Source organism: Crocuta crocuta, unplaced genomic scaffold (assembly GCF_008692635.1).
Source record: "Crocuta crocuta isolate KB4526 unplaced genomic scaffold, BGI_CrCroc_1.0 scaffold32, whole genome shotgun sequence".
In the NCBI taxonomy this organism is placed as follows: Eukaryota; Metazoa; Chordata; class Mammalia; order Carnivora; family Hyaenidae; genus Crocuta; species Crocuta crocuta.
In genome coordinates, this window is record NW_027529424.1 from 9,542,348 (window position 1) to 9,566,813 (window position 24,466).

Genomic DNA, 24,466 nt, shown 5'->3' on the forward strand with positions numbered 1-24,466 from the left:
ATTTAAAAAAAAAAAAAAAGAGAAAGTGTAAACTGAAAAGTAGTGAAAAGCAGGAGCCAATCACGGAGGAGGAGCCGAGGCGCAGGCGCGGGAGGCAGCCGGCGTCCACGCGGCGCTCGCCTCTCCTGTCTGCGCAGGCGCGATGCTGCAGCGAGCCCTGGGATTGGAGGACGCAGTCTGGCGTGCGCAGCCGCGGGCGGGGCGAAGCAGAGCCCGGGGTCTCCAGGCCTTCGTGCGTGGCCGGATGCGGAAGACGTTCCCGGGAACATGTCCGGCCGCCATGATGGGTCTGGGTGTATTCCAGCCCCTGACCCACGTTGGGCTGGAATGTTTGTCTCCCATCGTGTCTCTTGAGGGTGCAGTGGAGACACTTATTTTGCCTCAAAGCGACATTTATAAAACCTTGCAGTTTAATAAACGTTAAATCCCTAAAAATAACCTTAAAAGTTAAAGTGTTAGTCTTAGAACTGTAGTTTTACCAGGTTTTTACAAACAAAGGAAAGGTTCAAGACACGCAGATGATGGTGAACTACAGGCAAACCCAAAGGATGAAGGAGGAAAAGTGTTGTTTTATAAAGGAGGAAGTTGGGAGAGTTGGTTGTGACAATTCATTGGAGGAGACCCAGAGTTCAGGGTTGTGGTCGCTTCTCGTTGACTGACCTCTGGCACTTTCTCATTGGCTGGGTTGTTGTCTGGAGGGAGAAAATCTTCCTGCTAAGGTATGTAAAATAAGCTTCCGGGAGTAGTGCTCATGGAACCCTTCATTGCTCCCTGACTTAATTGAATTAGGATTCTTTTCCACTATCACACATGTAATATTTAAGTGCACATAATTAAATGCAAATTTAAGTGCACGTACTATTTAAGTGCACGTAATTAAGTGCATGTAAAGTTTAAGTGCGTGTAATATTTAAGTTGTTTTCCCTTCAAAAACACTTCTACGTGGTTATAAGGGACCACATATAGCATTAATTCTACAAATGAGAGAGATTATGTACTGCAGATACTTACCAGGAACCAGGCACTGTGCCACATGCTGGGACTAGATTAATTCAATAGCTTTTAACCTCCCATTCTTTCAGCTCAGGTCGTGATCCCAGGGTCCTGAGATCGAGCCCCACACTGGGCTCTGTGACGACAGTGCAGAGCATGCTCGGGTTTCTCTGTCTCTCTCTCTCTCTGCCCTTCCCCGGTTCATTCTTTCTCTGAATAACTAAACTTAAAAAAAATAACTTAAAAAAAAATAACAGTTTTTACTGTTTACTCTGCTCAGCTGCTAAAGCACTAGGATTATAGTTGTGAACAAGCTAGACAAGCACACTGCACATAATGGAACTTATTCTAGAAGTGGATAACAAACAAGTAAACCACCACCACAACAAAAATAGAAATTCATTTAACAGTACTGCTCTGAAACCAAGCTGGAAATGGGTTGGAGGCTGGCGGCCAGGGGCAGAAGAGGCAGAGCTGCAAGATCTCACTGAATAAGCGACATTTGATGTGAAAGCTCAATAATAAAAGCAGACCAAAGAGCAGCCCTTGAAAGATGTGGAGGAAGAGCTTTCCAAGTAGAAGGCAAAGCAAGTACAAAGTCTCTAGAAATGAAACTAAGTGTGTTTAAGAACTAAAGAGGATTGGATGTAGAAACAGAATGAAATAGAATATTTTAAGATACACAAAACCAAAATGTACAACTCCCTGATTTAACACAAACCAAATATTCATGAAATGACACTCTGGTCAAGAAATAGAACATTGTCTAACCCTGAGAAGCTCCATCTTGTGTCAACTCCCAATCAATACCTACCCACCTTCCCTACTATAAAACCTAATCACTAATCTAATTTCCATAATCATCTCTGCCTTACCTTTCTTATTAGGTTTAATGCCTGAACACACACCCCTAAACTTCACCATTTACTAGTTTTGCAGTTCATGTAAACTGAATAATTTTGTATCTAGTTTCTTTGGAGTAACATGGTTAGTGAGACATGTTTTTGTGGATACTTACTCTTTCATTTTCATGGCTATACAGATGTGGCTATAACACATTTTCTTTTTCCATTGTATTATTTTTTTAATGTAGGTTCTGTGCCCAATGTGGGGCCTGAACTCACAGCCTTTAGATCAAGAGTCTCATACTCTACTGATTGATCCAGCCAGGCACTCCTCCATTGTACTGTTGACAGACATTTTGATTGCTGGCAGTTCTTGGCTATTATGAATAGTTCTGCTTGAACATTCTTATTATTCATGTCTCTTGGTGCACGTGTGCATCATTTATGTTGGGTATATACCATACTGGACATAATTTGGAATTGTTTCAGCAAGCATTTATTCCCTCCCTCCTTATGGTGTTGGCCGAGTTTATTTCTCTACTCCACTGTTACTGCTCTTAGTCATGTGAGTATTTTTGGCTGATAGAATATTAGTAGACATGACATGAGCAGGAATATTGAATATCCATATATAGTTCGTTTGGCTCTTAAACTCAAGTAATGCACAGAAGGAGACCATGTCTCAAATAACTGCCTTTTCAGCCTCGGCCTTCAGAACAAACTGTGGAGCAGATGTGAATCCAAGTTGCAGCATTAACCCACCTTAGGTTCACAGAATGTTAGACCTCCTGAGGACTGATGAGCATGAGAATGCTGTTGTCCTTAGCCACTGAACTTCGGGTGGTTTAGTATGCAGCATTACTGTGGCAATAAAAAAGATGAATGTTCAACTTCAGTAATATAATGCCAAACGTTTTGCAAATTGGTTTTACCAAGTTACATTTTCACAAGCAATGCATGAGTATTCTAGTTGCCCTACATTTTTCAAACACTTTAAGTTTATTTGGGGGGGGGGCAGGGAGAGGCAGAGAGACAGAAACCCAAGCAGGCCCCACACTGTCAGAGCAGAGCCTGACACAAGGCTGGAATGCATGAACTGCAGGACCATGACCTGAGCTGAAATCAAGAGTAGTAAGATTAACCAACTGGGCCACACAGGTCCCCCAGTTGCCAACACTTTTTTAGTTACTCTGGAGGGTGTATTATGGTTTGAATTTGCATGATTTCCAACTTTGTTCTTTTTCGTACATGTTTAGGCTATTCTAAGTCTTTTGAATTTTCATATAATTTTAGAATTACCTTTTCTATCTAAAAAAAAAAACCTGCTAGAATTTTGTTTGGGCTTCTGTTCAATATATAGATCAATTTGGGGAGAATTACCATCTTAATAGTCCATCTTCATGAACATGATATCTCTATTAGGTCTTTTAAAATTTCCCAGCAAGATTAAAGCTTTAAGTGTACAGGTATTAGGTACAGTGTTATATTTACCTCTATATTTTTAATGGTGTTTAAAAATTTAATTTACAATGGTTTGTTGCTGATATATGAAAATACAATTGATTTTTCCATATTAACCTTATACTTGCAATTTACTGAACTCAGTAATTAGATCTGATGGCTATTTGTGTGTGTGTGTGTGTTAAGATTTTCTAAGACAAACATAATGAGTGCAAATAAAAATACTTTTATTTACAATCTATTTTTTCCTTATTACATCATGGCCTCTAGTGCAATGATGAAAAGCTGAAAACAAACATCTTTGTGTATCTCTGATCTTAGGGAAAAAGCATTCAGTTTTTGACCATTAAGTATAATGTTGGCTTTAATATTTTACATTTTTTTAGGTTGAGGATTTTCCCTTTTATGCTTAGTTTTTGAGACTTTTATCATAAATAAGTGCTGAATTTTGTCTGCATCTATTGAGATTATACAGTTTTCTTTTTTACCCTATTAATTTGGTGAGTTACATTAATTGATTTTCAAATGTTAAGCCAACCCCGGGTTCCTGGGGGTAAATCCAATTTGACTAGGATGTATTATCCTTTTTACATATTATTGGACATGAATTGCAGATATTTTGTTAAGAATTTTGGCATTTACATTCATGAGAGATACTGGTCTATACATTTTACTTTCCTTGTAATATTTTTTGTTATCAGGTAACTCTAGCCTCACAGAATTAGTTGATAATTACTCCGTTTTAATTTCCAAAATACTTTCATTAAAATTGGTAATATTTCTTGCAAAAATGTTTAATAGAATTAATTTGCAAAGTTATCAGTGTCTGTTCTTTAAGATTTTTAAGTATTCTTTTTACTGATAATATAGAGTTATTAATATTTCAGAGAAAGATAGCTCTACCAATATTACGGTCATACCAGGATGACTGTTGACATACAGCTGTGACTCCCTGAGAAGGAATAACAGAAGACTAATTACCTATGGAGAAATAGAGATCACAAAAATAACCCCGCCCATCACTAAACAAATAAGCAAATAACAGTAGCAAGACCCAAAGGGAGAAGGGAAGACCAATACACAGAACTGGAGAAACTTATTTTCTAAATTGTATCAGTTTTTAACCAAAATTTATTATGTGTGAAAAGAAACAGAAGTATGACCTGTACCCTGAGGGGAAAAAAGCAACAGAAACTCCTGTGTGACTAATCTTGGACTTAACAGAGACTTCAAGTAGCCCTTTGGTTTGATATATTTAACAAACCAAAGAAAAGTGTGGTAAAAGAAATCAAGACATGACAATGCCACATAACATAGAGAATATCAATAAAAAGAAATTATTTAAAAAGAGGCAAATGGAAAATGTGGAGTTGACAAGTATAATAATGGAAATAAACCCTAGAGGGACTCAACAATAGACTGGAGCTGGAAGAATTACCAAATTTGGAGACAGACCAATAGAGATTATGTAAACTGAAAAAAAGAGAAAAAGAATGAATAAAATGTTACACCTCACAGAAATAGGAGACAACATTGAGTACATCACTGTGTGTGTAATGGGAGGACAAGGAAAGGAAAAAAAGAAAAAATATTTGAAGAAGCAATGGCTGAAGACTCCCCAAATTTATATGATAATAACAATAATACATCCAGGAAGCTCAATGAACTCCACATGGGATGAATTCAAAGAGATTCACAAACACACACATCATAGTAGCAAGGCTGAAAATCAAAGCCAAGGACAAAATTTTGAAAGCAGCAATAGAAAACTAACTTGTCACTTACAAGTGACACCTGATAAGATTAAAAGCTGACTTAGCAGAGCTAATGGAATCAAGGAGGCAGTGGGATGACATATTCAAAGTGATTAAAGGGAAAAAATTGTCAACCAAGAATCTTATATCCAGAAAATGTATCAAAGTGAAACTGTCCCAGATAAGCAAAAAATGTAAGGTTATGTTGTCAGCAGATCTTCCTTACAAAAAATACTAAAGAATTCTTCAGGTTAAAACCGAGTGACACAAGATGGTAATCTGAATCCATGTGAAAAAATAGAGACACTGGTAAAGTTAATTATAATTATTATTTTTTAAAATATTTTTTATTTATTTCTAGGAGAGAGAGAGACAGCGTGAGCAGGGGAGGGTCAGAGAGAGAGGGAGTCACAGACTGAAACAGGCACCAGGCTCTGAGCTGGCAGTCAGCACAGAGCCCTACGCTGGGCTCGAACCCACGAACCACGAGATCATGACCCAAGTGAAAGTCAGACGCTTAACCGACTAAGCCACCCAGGTGCCCCAATTTAATTATAATTAAAGATAAAAATGTATAAATGTATATTTTCTTTTATTCTCATAATTTTAATTCACAGAATAGTATGTATATAATATTGGGCTTGTAACATATAGAAATGTAACACACACATACACACACACATATCTGCTAATGAAAACACGAATGAGGAGGTGGGAGCAAAGCTGTATTTGACTAAGGAAATGACAACAGATGGTAGAGTAATAATTATAGCAATATATTGTTGGGTTTTAATATTAATAACACAAAAGGTGGGGAGGGGGGATTAGAGGTATATAGGAATTTCACTTCTATATATTTTTAGAATTAAGCAAGTATAAATCTGATCTGATTCTGAGGAGATGTATATGGCAAACTCTAAAGCAATAATTTAAAAAGCAAATAAAATTAAAGAAGTAAAAATGATACAGTAGAAAATGTTCACTTGAAAACAGTAAAGGAGGAATAGAGGAATGAATAAAACATGAAGTATAAAAAAACAGTAAAATGGCAAACTTAAATCCAGCTGTATCAATAACATAAAATGTGAATGATTAAACAATCCAATCAAAATGCAGAGATCTATAAAATGGATTAAAAAATGATTCCACTGGGGCGCCTGGGTGGCTCAGTCAGTTAAGTGTCTGACTTTGGCTCATGTCATGATCTCACAGTTTGTGGCTTCAAGCCCCACATCAGGCTTTGTGCTGACTGCTCAGAGCCTGGAGCCTGCTTTAGAATCTGTGTCTCCCTCTCTCTCTGCCCCTCCCCTACTTGCCCTATGTCAGTTTCTTTCTGTCTTTCAAAAATAAAAAATATTTTTAAAAAATGATTCCACTATAAACTGCAGCAGACAAACTTTGGATTTAAAGACATAAATATATTGAAAGTAAAAAGATGGAAAAAGGTAGATCATGAAGATAGCATCCATAAGAAAGTGAAATGGCTGTATTAAGACAATATACTTTAAAACAGAAAAAAGATTACTAGAAATAAAGAGAAAATTTTTATGGTAAAAGAGTTAATCTCTAAGGAAGATATAATATAGGTATCACCTAATAACAGAACTACATAATACATGAAGCAAAATTTGCAGAAATGAAAGAAGAAATAGACAAGTAATAATAGTTGGAGACTTCAACACTCCACTTTTGATAATGGATAGAATAAATAGATTATCAATAGAAAACTTGAAAATTATAACCCAATTAGACCTAATAGACCTCTATAGAACACTCCACAACAGAATATACATTCTTCTCAAGTGCATGTGGAACATTTTACAGAGTAAGCAATATATTAGGTCATAAAACAAGCCCTGTTAAATTTTATGTGTTTCTCTGAGCACAATGGAATGAAATTAGCAATCAGTTTCCAGGAAAAAAATTAGGAAACTTATATGCATGTGGACATTAACACACTCCTAAGTAGCCAGTGGATTTAAGAATAAATCAAAAGGGAATTAAAAGCCTTATTTTGAATTGAGTGAAAATTAAGACACTAACTGCCAAAGTCTATGGGATGTAGTAAAAGCAATGCTTATAGAGGAATTTATACCTGTAATGCCTATATTAAATAAAATCTTAAGTCAATGATCTAACCCCTACCTTAAGAAACTTATACAAAGAACTAAATACAAGCAACAAGACAGAAATAATCAAAGTTAGCACAGAAATTAGGAAAATAGAGAATAAAATAACAATAGAGAAAAATGAAATCAAGAGGTGGTTCTTTGAAAATATGGACAAACCTTTAGGGAGACTGACCAAGAAAGAGAAGATTCAAATTACCAGAATCAGAAATGAAAGAGAGCATTAACAGAAACCTTACCAAAATAAAATAGGTTATAAAGGATTACTATACACAACACTGGGGAAACAAATAAGGTAAATTGGATAAACAGATGAATACACAGACATACTGAAATGCTACTGAAAATTGACTCAAGAAAAAAACAGCCTAAATGGAACTCTAACAAGTGAAAAGACTGAATTAGTAATTTAAAAATATATATCCACAAAGAAAAGCCCAGACATGGTNCTCTCTCTCTCTCTCTCTCAGAAATAAATAAAAATTTAAGAAAAAAAAATAAAAAAAGAAAAGCCCAGACACAGGGGGCTTCACCACTAAATTCTATCAACCATATAAAGAAGAATTAGTACCATTTTTCGACAAATTAAAAAAAAAAAATAGAAGTGGGGAAAACATTCCCAACTCATTTGATGAAGCCAGTGTTATACTGATACCAAAAATCAAACAAAATGGTCACAAGAAAGGAAACCTATAGATCAGTCTCTCTTATGAATAGAAATGCAAAAACTCCCAACAAAATATTAGCAAACTGAATCTAGCAACATATAAAAAGAATGATACATCAGGAATACTGGGATTATCTCAGAAATACAAAGCTGGTTTAATATAAAAAAAATCAATGTAATAAATCACATAATAACAATAAACAAAAGTCACATGATTCCTTCAATAGATTTAATGAAGCATTTAACAAAATCCAATATGCTTTATGATTTAAAAAAACCACCCAACAAACTAGGAATAGAAAGGATCTTCCTTAACTTGATAAGTATATTTTATATGATTTAGAAGGCATTTTGAGAGCTGACTCTACTTACCTTTCCATCCTCATAATCATATTTATATCTGTTTCTGCTTAGATCTATGGCCATAGCCTTATTTTGTTCTTTCATTTGGGATAAATTCCTCTGTCTTCTCATTTTGTCTGTCTCTGCCTTCTTCTCTGTGTTAGAAAAGCCAATTATGTCTCCAGCTTCTGAAAGTAAGGGCTTTAAGAAGAAGAGGTTATGTAGTGCCTGGTGTTTGGTGCTTCAGGGAGTACCTTCTGTGGGCAGTGTTTGGTCCTGGCCTGAATATGGTAAGTTTTAACTAGGTGTTCATTGGTCTGTCTGTGAAATGAGACTTGTCACAACCTCCACCAGAACTGAGGGCCTGCAAAACTCATTGGTCAGAAGATGTGGTGTCAGCAGGCATTTGTGCTGGTCTTCTGGGGTAGGAGCCTGCCACCCTGGAACTGAGGCAAGCTTGACTGAGAGGGTCAGTACCACCAGAGCACAGAGTGGGGAGCTTGCTATAAGCATGTTAGGCAGCCAGCGTCAGTGCTGTGCGCAGCTTATAGGTGTTTCTGTATTTACATTGAAGGGTAGGGGAGAGAAATGGTTCCAGCCAACTCCTTTGTTCCTGTAGGGGTCTCTCTGTGAATGCTACCTCTCAGGGACATGCTCCAGGAAAAACACATGCTCTCTCCACTGTATGCTCTGCACACTCTTCAGATCACTGTTTCCACACTGCCTGCCCCTGGGTTACTTGTCTGGCTTCTCTCCAGCAACAGTGTAGTACCCTCTGGGATCTATCTCGGCCAAGCCTACTGACCTTTAAAACTCCAGGATTTAAGTCCCACTGGTGGTAAGAACTCAAAATTTGGCTTCTCTCATTTTCCAAACCAATGGCCATGGGGAAACATTCTCCTTGTACATTCCCCTGTATGTACCTCTCTCTCATCTCTCCCTTCTGTGCCCATGGCTCCCTCCCCTCTACAGCAGGCAGGATCCATTTTTCTCCCAAGCTGCATCTCCACACTTCCTACCTTCTTCAATATGGCTTCTTCCTTCCCTTTAGTTGTGGACTTCTGCCAATATGCAGGTTGGTTTCAGGGGTATTTAGGATTATTTGATAGTTATCTAGTTGTATTCATCAGGCAAGGTGAGCCTAGGGTCCTTCTGCTATCCCCCCACCTTCCTGTCTCTCTACACTCTTATCAGGAGATTCAACATATGCCCTTCACACTGGATGCTAAAGCTGCCACCAGAACATTTTGGCCTCTTACAGTTAGAGAGCTGCAGGTGAGAAGGGGAGTCACTGTCTTGACAGTTGCAGTTGACACTGATTAGCAGGAGGAAACAGGGCTGTTTTTACACACGGGAATGCCTGTAGACCCAGAGGAGCCACTTGAGTGCATCTTGTGCCTCCCATGCCCATTATAACTGTGAATGAACAAACACAGCAATTCCAATGTATGAATGTATGAAATTATTACTGTGGATGCAGACCAGTCAAGAATCCAGGTCTGAGTCCCATCACCAAGTGATACATAAAGACCAATTGAGAGGATAGTTGACAGTGAGGGGAATTTAAAATTGAGAGTGGAGGAGGAAAATAAGGAATGCCCATTGAGCCCGGAGACTAACTACACAGACAGAGGCTGTAGTGTAGCCTATAAATTTTTTTCCAAATTCCTCTTTGAGAGGCCCCTGGTAACAATGGAGGAACTGCTCTCTAAATATGTGTTGAGAAATGGGTCTATGTGGTGCAAGAGTTAGACTGTGGTGGCAACAGAAGTCACATCCTTGAAGAGAACCTGCTATGGAAGCATAATTGACTCATGGACTTCAACTGCCAAACCACTGGACCCCATCATGGCATTCAGGTTTCCTCTAGGATGCTCCCAGACAGTAAGAGGGCACATCAAGGTTACTAGTGCTGGCTCATTCCTACCTAACTCCTACAGTGGATAACTTTTGCTCAGGGACTCTCCATCAGCCTGGCCAAGACTTCTATATGCCTGCTGCCACCTGAGACTCCTTATATTCAAACCTTTCTTTACTTTTTTCCCACAGTTGTTACATTTATAGCTTCATCTTTAGGTTCTCCCTGCCTATTTCTGTGCTCTCTCCATTTATCCTTTATGGAATTTCTCCTAATAAGTCTCTTAAACATTTAACCCATCTTGGTATCTGCTTCTTATAGGACCCAAATTGGAGCACTCTTCAACAAACATTTTAGACTCCTAACCCTAACTAATTTTAGCATCTGCTTCCCAGAGAACCCAACTAGCACACTTGTGGAGCTTATTAGAAATACAAATACTGGACCCCAACTCTGGGGTACTTATTTTTAACTAGGGAAGATCAGGGCTCAGGAACTACTTTAAAAAAATTTTTTAATGTTTATTTTTGAGAGGGGAGAGGGGCAGAGAGAGAGGGAGACAGAATCTGAAGCAGGCTTCAGGCCCCAAGCTGTCAGCACAGAGCCCAAGGCGGGGTTCAAATCCACAGACCATGAAATCATGACCTGAGCTGAAGTTCAACACTCAACCGACTGAGCCACCCAGGTGCCCCAAGCAATTACTTTCTTACTGGCATTTCAGGTGCTTTTGTTGCAGCTGAGATTTGATGAGACACTTTTTATCAATATCAATGACTCAAAAATCGGTATAAGACCATCAAGCCAATTTAAAAGCACTGAAATTGATTTTTATTAACAACAACCACAAAAGAAATTCCAGCCAAAAAAGCACGTGCTATAATATCAAAAGAAAGGGCAGTGACACCTGCGTGGCTTAGTCAGTTGTGTCCAACTTTGGCTCAGGTCACGATCTCACTCTTTGGGAGTTTGAGCCCCACACATTGGGCTCTGCACTGACAGAATAGAACCTGCTTAGAGCCTCGGTCTCCCCCCTCTCCCTCTCTCCCCCTCTCCTCCTCACGCACATGCTCGCTCTCTCTCAAAAATAAACATTAAAAATGGGGCGCCTGGGTGGCTCAGTCGGTTAAGCGTCCGACTTTCGCTTAGGTCATGATCTCGCGGTTCGTGGGTTCGAGCCCCGCGTCGGGCTCTGTGCTGACTGCCAGCTCNGAGCAAAACTTTTAAGGGCTAAAGATTAAATGAAAACACTGAGGCATGTATAGAGTAGAATTACTGGAGTGCCTGGGTGGCAGTTAAGCATCCAACTTCAGCGTAGGTCACAATCTTACCATTCATGGGTGTCAGCTTCCAGTTGGGATCTGTGCTGACAGCTCAGAGCCTGGAGCCTGCTTCAGATTCTGTGTCCCCCTCTCTCTTTCTTCCCATCCCCTTCTCGTGCTCTCTCTCAAACTCAAATAAACATTTTTTTTAAAAATGAGGGTTGGCAAATTATGCCCACAGGCCAAATCTAGCTTGCTATCTTTTAGAATAGCTTTGTTGGCACTCCATCACACATGTTTGTTGCTGTATTGAGTATGGATGCTCTGTACTTGAAGAACAGGGTCGAATTTTTGCAATGGGAGTTGTCTCACAAAGCCTAAGATACTTACCATCTGACCTTTTACAGAAAAAAAAAAAAAAAACCTCAACCTTTGCCATAAAGGCTTAATGAAAATGAAGTGAGCCTAGTGAACCTCGTGAAAGCTCTGGAAACAGACTAGCTGAGTTCAAGTTTTAATTCTGGCACTCAGCAGCTAAGCAGATAGTTTAATCTATCTCTGTTTAAGTATTCTTATTTATAAAATGGAGATAGTAAGAGTACCTACATCATAAGGGGGCACCTGGGTGGCTCAGTCGGTTAAGCCTCCAACTTCAGCTCAGGTCATGATCTCACGTTTGTGGGTTCGAGCCCCACCACATCGGGCTCTGTGCTGGCAGCTCAGAGCCTGGAGCCTGCTTCAGATTCTGTGTCTCCCTCTCTCTCTGACCCTCCCCCTCTCATGCTCTGTCTCTCTCTGTCTCAAGAATAAATAAAACATTAAAAAAAAGAGTACCTACATCATAAGATTAATAATCAAATGTGATTATGTATATAATTTCTTAGCACATGGATTGGTATGTGGTGAAGAATTTTTTTTAAGTTATTTTAATGGATGGGTCAGGCTGACAACTCCTACACCAATTGATCAAATTAATTATCAAAGAGGAAAATGCAGACATAACAAACTTCCTAACTTAATGCAATAGAAATTTTATAATCTATGGAGTATTCTTACCAAAAGACCTGAATCTCATTAAACATCTGAACTATAGATCCAGTTTCCAGTGTACAGAAACTATGGACAACAGAAGAACATGTTAAATGACACTACAGAGATATAAGCAGCAAAATCTACAATGTGGAAAATTCTATAGCTAAAATGACTAGTTTCTTTAAAAAAATACAAGGGGGAAGATAAAGATGATGAGGAAATCTAGTTAAAAGAGAGATAAAGTAGTATATCAGCAATGCATTGACCTTGCTTACTTTCCAATTAAATACATGGTAAAAACATTTTTTAGAGACAATATAGAAAACTGAAATAGAGTTTTAATATTAAACAATTAATATTTTTTAGATGAGGATAATGGCTCTGGGTTTATATTTTAAAATTCCTTATATTTCAGACATACCTCCTAAAACAAATATTAAATATTATATTATTTTGGATTGCTTCAAAATAATCCAGTGGCATAAAGAATTGGCAAATTATGGACAAAACAAATTTAGACTTGCATTAACAGTAATTAAAGCTAAAAAAACAAAAGACAAAACAAAGTCAGCATTTTTCTTTCTGACCATGATGGAGTAACTGGTACCAGTCTAGCTTTCCCACTATAAACTTCTGGAAAACTGGTGGAAACATATAAAACAGCTATTTTCAGAGTTGGACCAACACAGTCCAAAACTCTAATGAATGCATTTATTGCATCTTGGACAGGAAGGGATAACCCCACATAGAATGATGGTTTTCTTGAGCTGAGGAAATAGATTTCAGTTTCAAGAGGCTAACATGGTTTGAATTTTGAGGATAGCACACAAGGAGGAGAAAGTATGCAGTGAATTTCAGAAATCTTTCCAGGGATTTCATTGATTCTCTGACAGAATCCTAAACTGTGCATAGATAGGGAAAGAGACCCAGAAATCATGAGAAGAACAAATTACAGGGAAAGACTATCAAGTTCCAGAGCTCACACAGGCTTGGGAAACATTTGAGTTCTGACCTACCAGAGCAGAAAGATCTTATTGAACACAAGGGACATGCAGTAGAATTTACAAATGCCATAAAATATGTCAGTAGGGATAAAGTAGCCCTAAAGGAAAGCTACTGCACACATGCTCTAGCAAAGTTGAGAGAGAAGACTCGAAGAAATCAGATTGGTCTGCCAATAAACTAACTGCCAACTAGAACAAAATTCAATACTCTTTGAAGACAACACAATCCAAACCCTCAATAATGTAAAATTCACAATATTCTGCATTCGATAATCATTGAACATTGAACACAGCAGGGAAAAAATATGACTTATGAGGAGAAAGAAATCAGTGAATAGAAATATACTCAGAAAAGACAGACATTGGACTTGGCAGATAAGCACATTTAAATTGCTGCTATATGTTCAAAAACTTAAAAAATGAAACAATGAAAGAAATGGATACTATATTAGAAATCAGATGGTATTTCTAGAACTGAAAAAAATAGTATCTAAAATGAACAATTCAGGGCACCTCTGTGGCTCATCCAGTTTAGCACCCAACTTGATTTCAGCTCAGGTCATGATCTTGAGGTTGTGGAATCAAGCCCCATGTTGGCCTCTGTGCTGAGCACGGAGCCTGCTTGCGATTCTCTCTCTCTCTCTCTCTCTCTCTCTCACCCTCCCCTGATCTCACATGCTTTTTTTCCCCTCTCAAAAAAAAAAAAACTATTTTAAAATATAAATAAGATGAAAAATTCACTAGATGGATTAAATGAAAATTAGACACGGCAGAAGAAAAGATCAGTGAACATGAAGGCATAGTAATGGACACTCCATTTAAGTACAGAAAGAAATTCTAAAAAATAAAATTCCAGTGATTTTTGAAATATTAAACAGTCCAAAATATGTACAATCAGAATTTCAGAAAAAAGGAGACAGTAGAACATACTTAAGGAAATAACAGTTAAAACATTTCCAAATTTGATGCAAAAATATAAACTCATAGCCTCACAAAGTTTGAAAAAAATCCTAAGAATGATTTGTTTTTTACAAGCAAAAGCATATCTAGGCACATTATAATGAAATTGTTAGAAATCAATGATAAGGAGACAATCTTAAAAAAGCAACAAGAAGGAAAAAGAGGAAATCTGACAGAAAAAACAAATAACAGCAAAAGACATTTCAAGAAAAACTGAAGTCATAAAACAACAGAAGGACTTCCTTAAAGTAGTGAAATTAATAACTGTTGACTTACAAAGCTATATGCGGAAAATGGCAGAGTAGGAGGATCCTAAGCTTACCTCTTCCCATGGATGTAACTAGATAATACTCACATCAGTGTAAATAACCCCAAAATGATCCAAACACTGGAAGTACAGACTCTCCGAAGATAAATGTAGTGAAGAAGCTATATGAAAGGAGTAGGAAGTGTAGACACACAATTAGGAGCCAAACTGATGCACTTGACTGTCTGCAAAGGGAGAGACACCATGAGCACAGAGAGGGGAGAGGATCAGACCCTACACCAGGCACCCCAGGCATAAGAGACCTTTACTGGGAAGATGAATCACCTAAAATTTGGCTTTGAAAAGCAAAAGGGCCTAACTACATAAGCTATTTCGATCAGTAGGGTTTAACACCTGGAATTTAAAAAAAATCAGTAGGCTTGACTCTGGAAGAACCAAAGGGTGATAGGAAACTGAGTCCCTGTCCTTAAAGAGAGAGCACAACAAACAACTCTGCTAAGATACAGCATAGAAAGAGCAGTTTGAGTGGTGCAGCCACTCTGGAAAACAGTACGGAGTTTCCCCCAAAAAATTAAAAATAGAACGACCCTACAACCCAGCACTTGCACTACTAGGTATTTATCCAAGGGATACAGGTGTGCGGTTTCAAAGGGACACACGCACCCCAATGTTTATAGCAGCGCTATCAACAATAGCCAAAGGGGGCACCTGGGTGGCTCAGTCGGTTAGACATTAGCTTTGGCTCAGGTCATGATCTCACGGCTTGTGAGTTCTAGCCCCGCGTCAGGTTCTGAGCTGTCAGCACTTTGGAGCCTGCTTTGGATTCTCTCTCTCTCTCTCTCTGCTCCTGCCCCCACTCACGCGCATGCGTGCTCCTTCTCTGTCTCAAAATAAAAAATAAAAAAAACCAATATCCAAAGTCTGGAAAGAGCCCAAATGTCCATCAACGGATGAATGGATAAAGAAGATGTGGTATGTATATATAATGGAGTATTACTCAGCTATCAAAAAGAACGATCTTGCCATTTGCAACTACATGGATGGGACTAGAGGGTATTATGCTAAGCTATTTTAGTCAGATGAAGACAAATATCATATGACTTCACTCATATGAAGACTTTAAGATAGAAAACAGATGAACATAGGGGAAGGGAAGCAAAAATAATATAAAAACAGGGAGGAGGACAAANACCCTAATGTTTATAGCAGCGTTATCAACAATAGCCAAATTATGGAAAGAGCCCAAATGTACACTGACTGATGAATGGATAAAGATGTGGTATAATTACACAATGAAACATTTGCTATCAAAAAGAATGAAACCTTGCCATTTGCAAGGACGTGAATGGAGCTAGAACGTATTATGCTAAGAGAAACAACTCAGTCAGAGAATGATAAATACCGTATGATTTCACTCGTATGTGGAATTTAAGGGGAAAAAAAAAAACAGAATATACGAGAGGGGTATTGGAGAGAAAGGGAGGCAAACCTAAGAGACTCTTAAATGTAGAGAACTGAGGGTGGCTGGAGGGAGGGAGGGGGGGACGGGCCATTAAGGAGTATTCAGGAGGGCATATGTTGTGATCAGCACTGGGTATTACATCTAAGTTATGAGTTATTAAATGGTACTCCTGAAACACTACACTATATCTTAACTAACTAGCTAAAATTAAATAAAAACTTTTTAAAAAGAAAAGAAAATCCTTTGGGGTTTAGAAGAGATTATAGAGGGGCAGGGATCGTTGGGAGACTTCTCCAAGAAAAAAAGAGCTGGCAGTCACCATTTCCACCCACCCACCCCAGCCTAGATACATGGGCATCCGTGAGAATCCGCGCAGAGCCACCGCTCTAACCTAGCTTGCTAACGCCTCTCGCCCACTGCACACTCTTCCGCGGACTCCTCCCTCCTGGCTTCCTCTCACAGCAGAGCAGCACAGACTCTGCTCACAGCGCATGGCCTGCCCCTGTGGTTTCCTGTGGAGCTGTCCACAGCAGAAATCATCCAAACAGCCCCGACAAGTGCGGCAGCGTGCAAGCAGCTCCAACAGAGGCCAGCACCGCTCTCCAGTGACTCCTGCTTTGGAGAGAGAGAACCACACACAGCAGTCTGACCGTGGCCCAGAAGTGGGTTGGGGGCAGACATTTGGTCTTACTGCAGGCCCGGCCCAGCCACAAAAATGGTTCTCAGGGGACAGCACAGGTAGAGTAGAGTACCCTGCAGTTTGGTGCTGCCACAGCTCTGGCAATGCCTAGTCTGACACAACTCATGCCCCAGGTGGCCCCAGACTCACTAACAAAACAGGGGCCAAATTGTGCCAACAACATGCAAAGGGCCTTTGCAGATCACTGGGCTCATGGCAAACACAAGTCAGCCACAACAGTAGAGTGTACACAACACATGTAATAGGAGGCCCCACTGAAGCATCAGGTTCTGGTGAACAGGGGACACTGCGCTGCAGGGCACTACAGGACCTCTTTTTCATAAGGACACCACTTTCAAGAGGAAGAGATGTACCTGACTTTCCTAACAAGTAGAAAAAGAGAGTTAACCAACATGAGGAGGCAGAGGAGTAGGTCGCAAATCAGAGCAGGACAAAATCACAACAAGAGCTAAACTGAACAGAGATAAGTAATACGCCTCATAGAGAATTTCTACTAGTGTTCATAAAAATACTCACTTGACTTAAGAGTGGAGAATGTCAGTGAGATCCATACCAAAGAAATAAAAAAGAACTAATAAGAGATGAACTCAATAACGGAAATTAAAAATGCACAAGAGGAAATAAATAGTAGACTATTTATGGATCAGTGACCTGGAGGACAGACTAATGGGAAACAAGCAAGCTAAGTAGAAGAGAGAAAAATAAAAATAAAAAATGAAAATAGATAAAAGGAACTCAGTGACACAATGAAGTGTGATAATATTACCGTTATAGGGATACAAGAAAAGGAAGAAAGATAAAAGGGGGCAGATAATTTATTTGAAGAAATAGCCACAATCTGGGGAAGGAAATAGAAATCCAGGTCCCAAAAGCACAGGGAGCCCTCCACAAGATCCACACAATAAAGTCCACACCAAGATACACAGTAATTAAAATGGCAAAAAGTAGTGATAAAGAGAGAATTTAAAAAGCTGCAAGAGAAAAGAAAACCGTTACATACAAAGGAACCCCCCGTAAGGCACGATTTTTTCAGCAGACACCTTGCAGGTCATAAGTGAGCAGCATGATATATTCAAACTGATGAAAGAGCAAAATCTGAAGCCAACAATACTATCTATCCAACAAGGCTATCATTCAGAATAGAGGGAGAAAAGTAGTTCCCCAAACAAAAGTTAAAGAAAATCATCACCACTAACACAATCTTACAAGAAATGTTAAAGGGGATTCTATGTGTGGAAAGAAAAGACTATAAGCAGAAGTAAGAAAAGTAGAAAACACAAAAACAGTGAAATTAAGTATATCTGTAAAAATCAGTCAAGGGACTCACAAAATAAATGGATACATAAAAGGACACCAAATACCTAAAACGTGGGAGGAGAGAAGTAAAAATTTAGTGCTTTTAGAATTGGTTGAACATAATATGGCCCTCGACTTAATACAGATTGGTATATACCTAAGATGCCATATATATAAACCTAATGGTAACTGCAGATCAAAAACTGGTAATAGATAAGCGAAGAATAAAGAGAAAGGAATCCAAGTTTATCTCTTTTAAAGGCCAGCAAACCATCACAGAAGAGAGCAAGAGAAGAAGGGAGTAGAGAAGAACTACAGAAACAAACCCAAAACAAGAAACAAATGGCAACATATACTTATCAATCATTACCTAAATATAAATGAACTAACTGCTCCAATCAAAAGATATAGGGGATGGAGTGGATAAAAAGCAGGACCCATCTATACGCTCCTTATGTATAGGAGACTCATTTCAGACCTAAAGACACAGGCAGAATGAAAGGAAAAGAATGGAGAAGCATTTATCAAGCAAATGGATGTAAAAGACAGATGGGTAGCAATACTTATATTGCACAAAATGGACTTTACAACAGAGGTTGTAATAAGAGACAAAGAAGGATATGACATAACCTTAAAGGAAACAATCCAGCCTGAAGATAAAACAACTGTAAATACTTATTTATGTTTTTTTTATTATTTCTAGGAGAGAGAGACAGCGTGAGCAGGGGAGGGTCAGAGAGAGAGGGAGTCACAGACTGAAACAGGCTCCAGGCTCTGAGCTGGCAGTCAGCACAGAGCCCCACACAAGGCTTGAACCCACGAACTGCGAGATCATGACCTGAGCGAAAGTCCGACGCTTAACCGACTAAGCCACCCAGGCGCCCCTACTTATATGTGTTTTTTATATTGTTGATATGTTGCTTGATATATTGTTGATACATTAAATATCAACATGGGAGCACCCAAATACATGAAGCAGCTAATATGAAACATAAAGGAACTAATTTATAGTAATACGATAATAGCAGAGACTTTTAACACCCTGCTTCCATTGTTACGGAATCTGGTCTGGATCACCTGGTGGGAGAACCAAGTGGCACTCGGAGATCTTGGAAGGCAGGTTTATTTTACACCAGTGGGCTCAGAAGAGATCATTCTCAGAGGTCTGAGCCCCGAGTGTTAGCAGAGGGAACAATTTATAGCCTGTTACTTCCACATACCTCATTAATCAGGGACAGGTGTTTTCTTGTTAGTTCTGTTGGCCATCTTACAACAGATTTTCCCTATCATTCCCCTCTTTGATGCCCCTTTAAACGGACCTAGTCTGTATTAGAGGGCGTCATCTTTAGATTGTTCTACTGAAGGTGCCCTGCTCTTACCGGCTCCAAATGGGGCCCAGATTAGAGGCAATCAATAGCAGCAGAACATCTGTTCATAAGAGGAAAGTGACTGTTTCCCCAGCTTTCTCTGGTAACCTCTGCCAACCGGATGGCAAAGAGTAAGGACAGCCTATCTTATCAGAATGGTGATTCTGCAAGCTTCTGCCGTGCATAGACCAGCCAGCTCCCGGGATGTGGCTGGAGCAGGGCTGAAGATCCTAAGAATCTAGGACTCTCCAGAAGGTCACTTTGAGTGGGTTCGTCAGATTGGGTCAGTCTTCCATGTTTTGGGGCTCCTCAAGATTGACCCTCTTGACTCTGGAGTGGTGAACCCAGGGAATGACATTGGTCAACTTGTGGACAGTATGGGTGGTCAGAATAATGGTATGAGGCCGAGTCCACTGTGGTTTGAGAGGGTCTTTCTTCCAATTTTTGATCCAGATCGAGTCCCTTGGTGAGAAAAGGTGTACGGAGGGATCCTAAAGAGATTGGGGCCCTCTCTATGGTAATGGTGTGACTTATTTAGGGTGGCCCCTAATGCTTGAAGTTGCTCTCTTATTCCTTTATCCCCTATTTGGTGTAGGCTACCTAGGGGACTCCCTAGACATGGAGGGGGCCTCCCATATATTAGTTCAAAGGGGGAGAAACCTTAAGGACCAGGCGCAACAGGTTTGGCCATGGGAGCTCTGAGACAGAACTTGGCTAAGGTTCCCTTGAGGGTGCTATTCATTTGCTCTACTTTCCCTGAGCTTTGAGGCCGCTAAGCAGCGTGAAGCTTCCGAGTGATGTTGAGGGAGTTGGCTAAAGTTTGTATAACGTCCGCTACAAAATCAGGTCCATTATCACTGTGGATTGTGGCCGGCAGGCCGAACCGGCAGACAATCTTTTAGGAGGACTTCAGCTACCTCTGGCTCCATTCTATCCTGGCAGAGAAAGCTTCAACCCATCTAGAGCATGTACAGACTGTTACCAGGAGGTATCTAAATCCTCAACTTGTTGGACATCTGTAAAGTCTCTTTCTAGATCTTCAAAGGGGGTAGCTCCTACCCTTTGGACACCTGGCAGGGGTCACAGCATGGATCGGGCATTATTCCTGGTGCAAATCACGCACTGTCCACTTACTGCTTGACATAATGGCGGCAGCTGGCTGATGTAGTGCTGCTTTTTGAGGAGGGCCTCTAATGCAGTGTTTCCTAGATGGGGGAGTTGATGGTATTTGCCAACTAGATGCCCTCTGAGGGCTGCTGGGACAAAGACGCGCCCATCTAGCAGTTTCCACCATCCTTCCTTGGTCTGGATGGCCCCCTCGATTTCAGCTCATTTAATTTCCTTTTTAGTATATTTTGGTGGAGGGGTCTCTGCTGGGGGTGTCAGAGTCATAGTAATAGAGGGGACTTATCTGCCTCTCTAATGGCTGCTGCTTCAGCTGCCTCATCTGCCAGGCCATTTCCTCGTGCTGTAGGGTCATCTTTTCTGGTGTCCTTTGCAGTTAGAACTGCAACCATTTTTGGAAACCAGATGACCTTGAAGAGTTTTAGTATTTCTTCCTTACTTTTTGATGGAGGGCACTCGGGTAGCTAGAGGAACTCATGCCCCAATGTGGCCCCCAAGTTCACATTGACGGAGTTGGCAGAATGGGTGTTGCATTGCCCATTTCCCTGTGGCCCTGAGGATAGTAGTGGTCTTCTTTCTAAAGAGGGGCCACGGGGGAGGGGACCACAGAATGTTCAGCCCCCGTGTTGACCGTAAAAGTCATAGTTTGGCCCCCTACTTTCATTATGACTGTGGCTCATGGGGGCCAAGAAGAAGTGAGCTCGGTCCTCCTCTATCTGAATCTATTCCTGCTAGCCCTATGAGGTCTTTTCTGCAGGGTTCTTTTACGTGTCAGCTGAGTTTCTGGGACTTTCCCTGGTTGGGAGATTTAGGTTTCCAATGTCTACTCCTTGCAGTAGGTGCGTTGAGCCCTTGCTAAGGACGTCCTGGGCTTCCCCCCTTTTGGTGGTGGAACCTTCATGCTTTCATAGTCCTTTTCCTTTAAAGCAGCGGCAAGGAGGCTGACCTTTCTCCTCATTTTCTCAGCTTCCCTCCCGGCAGTGTCCTCCCTGCTCATGTAGACCTTGTTAGCAACCTTGATCAGCTGTGTGATGTTCATTCCACCAAAACCCTCAAGTATTTGGAGCTTTCTTCTGATACGTGGGGTGGTTTGGGCCACAAAAGAGGTGTTTACCATCTGTTGGCTTTTTTGTGCCTCAGGATCAAACAGGGTGTAAATGCGTTAAGTCTCGCATAACCTCTCATCATAATCCCCGGGGGATTCCCCTTGCTGCTGGGTGATGGAGGATATCTTGGTCATATTCAGGGGCTTCTTAGTCCCTGCTCAGGTCCCCGGGAGGAGAGCCTCTTGGTACCGGCGGACGTGGGCTTGTCCTTCTGTAGTGAAGTCCCACGGAGGACGTTCTTCAGGTGCGGCAGTTCTAGCCCAGGTGCCAGGATCGACAACCCCTGCGGGTGCGTGTTCCTCAAGGTATTGCCGAGCTCCTCCCATAATTCCCCATCTCCCTTTAGTGTTAAACAACGTGCAGTGCAGCTGTTGGCATTCTACAAGTTGGCTGGTGGGTCTGGAAGACTCCATCAGGTCTATCATTGCCTGCGGTTTTTCAGAGTATGATGGTGTGTTATGTTTCCAATTGAGGAGATCAGTAGTGAAGAAAGGCTGGTAATGCATCATCGAGCGGCCAGGCTGGAGGGCTCCATTTTCATCACGCCTCTCAGGTTTCCCTCATTCTGGCGTCCTGACCAACGCACCAGTCTCTCGTACCAGCATCTGGAGAGCACCTGCACCCGGCTGAGGGCACAGCCTGGCCACTGGTCTGGGGGAGAGAGGATCTGTCGAGTCCGGAGGTGGTGGAGTATCGGGAGCTGGGGGCTCAGGTGCTGACGGNTTTCTTCCTCCAGATCACCGGCAGGAATTTGTGGAGGTCAGGACCTCTGTACCCCAGCCTGTCCCTGTTCATTGCAGGTAAATTGCACCCAAGGGGGGAGGATTTGGACAATCTCTAACCAGCAGTCAGTGTACAGGAACTGATCAGGGTAACCTGGGTCTCTAGATGTGGCGGACCATTGGGCCATCTAAGGTTCACCTCCAATGGCCATCCTACCCCAAAAGTGGGCCATTCCAACTCACACATAGGGTCCTTAATTTTCTAGGTGTCATATCCTAATTCCATAGTCTCCTGAAAACCCTTTCTCAAAGTTCTTAATCACAGTTTCAAGAACTGTGGGTTTGCTCTGTCCCAACCCCACAATGTTCCCATGAGGCAGGGTCACAAAGACAGACAAAGGAGTAGGAGTGGCCCCTCTAATGAGGAGACCAGTCAGATGCCCGTCTGGCCTTCAGTGTCCTGAAGGACCTTAGGTGATGCCTAGCTGTCGCGGTCTCAGTTTTGTGATTTATGATCAGAAGCTACCCCAATTATTCCACCATAGACTGTATGCCATTCACTGTGGAATCGCAGATGGGCCCACTCAGACTCTGTAGGCTTTTGGGGACCTTAAGGATACCCACCCATGGAGCCACGGAATCGAACTTGACAGGCAAGCCAGACCAAGGTGCACATTCACACTCACATACACACCAGAGGTTGTTACATTCCCTTCCATAGAATTTCTATGGATGAGACCACTGAGGCCTCTGGGGAGTGATCAGCTCCCCCGTCCACCACTATGGGTGGGCAGGACAGGACAGATTTAGGGCCCAGGCCTTACCGGTTTCCAACGTCGGTGCCAGGTCCTCACTTGCCAAGTCTCCTCGAGTCTGGCAGGACCGCGGAGTGGGTCCGGCCTGAGGCAACCGAGCTCTGTCACTGCCTAGGCATTTCTCCAAACCGGTGGCAACAATGGGCCAACACGGTTGGGTTTTCTGGTCAGGGAACCAAATGTTGCAGAATCTGGTCTGGATCACCCAGCAGAAGAACCAAGCAGCACTCAGAGATCTTGGAAGGCAGGAGGTTTATTTTACACCAGTGGGCTCAAAGGAGATCATTCTCAGAGGTCTGAGCCCCAAGCATTAGCAGAGGGAACAATTATAGCCTGTTACTTCCGCATTCCTCCTTAATCAGGGACAGGTGTTTTCTTATTAGTCCTGGCAGCCATCTTACAACAGATTTTCCCTATCAACGTCAATGGACAGATCATCCAAATGGAAAATCAACAAGGAAACAATGGCTTGGAATGACACATTGCACCAGATAGATCAAACAGAGGTATTCGGAACATTTCATCCCAGGAACAACAGAATACACATACTTTTCAGGTGCACATGGAACATCCTCCAGATGTCTAACATGCAGACAAATAAAAATGAAAACCATCTAAATTTTTGGGATGCAGCAAAAGCTGTTCTAAGAGGGAAGTTGAAAGAAATATAGGCCTACCTCAAGAAGAAACATTTCCAATAAACAACCTAATATCATACGTAATGAAACTAGAAAAATAACAAAACCCCAAACCAGTAGAAGAAAGGAAAAAGCAAAAATTAGAGAAATAAACAAAACAAAAACTAAAAAGAACAATAGAACAGGTAATTGAAACTGGGAGCTGGTGCTTTGAAAAGATCAACTAAATTAGTAAATCTTTAGCCAGGCTCATCAAAAAGAAAGAGAGGACTCCAATAAACAAAGTCAGAAGTGAGAGAGGAGAAATTACAACTGATATCACAAAGAATTGTAAGAGAATATTATGAAAAACTATAGACTAACATATTGGACAACCAAGGAGAAATGTGGGTGGGGGGATGAGTGAAATAGGTGATGGGTATTAAAGAATATGCTTATCATGATGACTACTGAGTAATGTATAGAACTGTTGAATCACTATATTGTACACCTGAAACTAATAAAACACTACATTCACTTTACTGGAATTCAAAATCTTAGTAAAATAAATACCAAAAAAAAACCACCCCACCCCTAGAAAAATGGATAAATCCCTAGAAACACAAAGCTTCCTAAAACTGAATAATAGAAAATTTGAACAGAACGATTACCACCAATGAAACT

General features: G+C 40.8%; 1 protein-coding gene across 1 annotated transcript in view; it reads left to right on the forward strand.

Moving 5' to 3' along the window:
* The window catches only part of ASB13 (ankyrin repeat and SOCS box containing 13), a 72,029-nt gene that overhangs the window by 1,155 nt on the left and 46,408 nt on the right, over positions 1–24,466 (forward strand). The window contains exons 3-5 of the mRNA XM_077758412.1: positions 138–329; positions 21,791–22,021; positions 22,231–22,428. Coding sequence (XP_077614538.1) covers positions 138–329; positions 21,791–22,021; positions 22,231–22,428 — 621 coding nt within the window. The remainder of the gene's footprint in view (positions 1–137; positions 330–21,790; positions 22,022–22,230; positions 22,429–24,466) is intronic.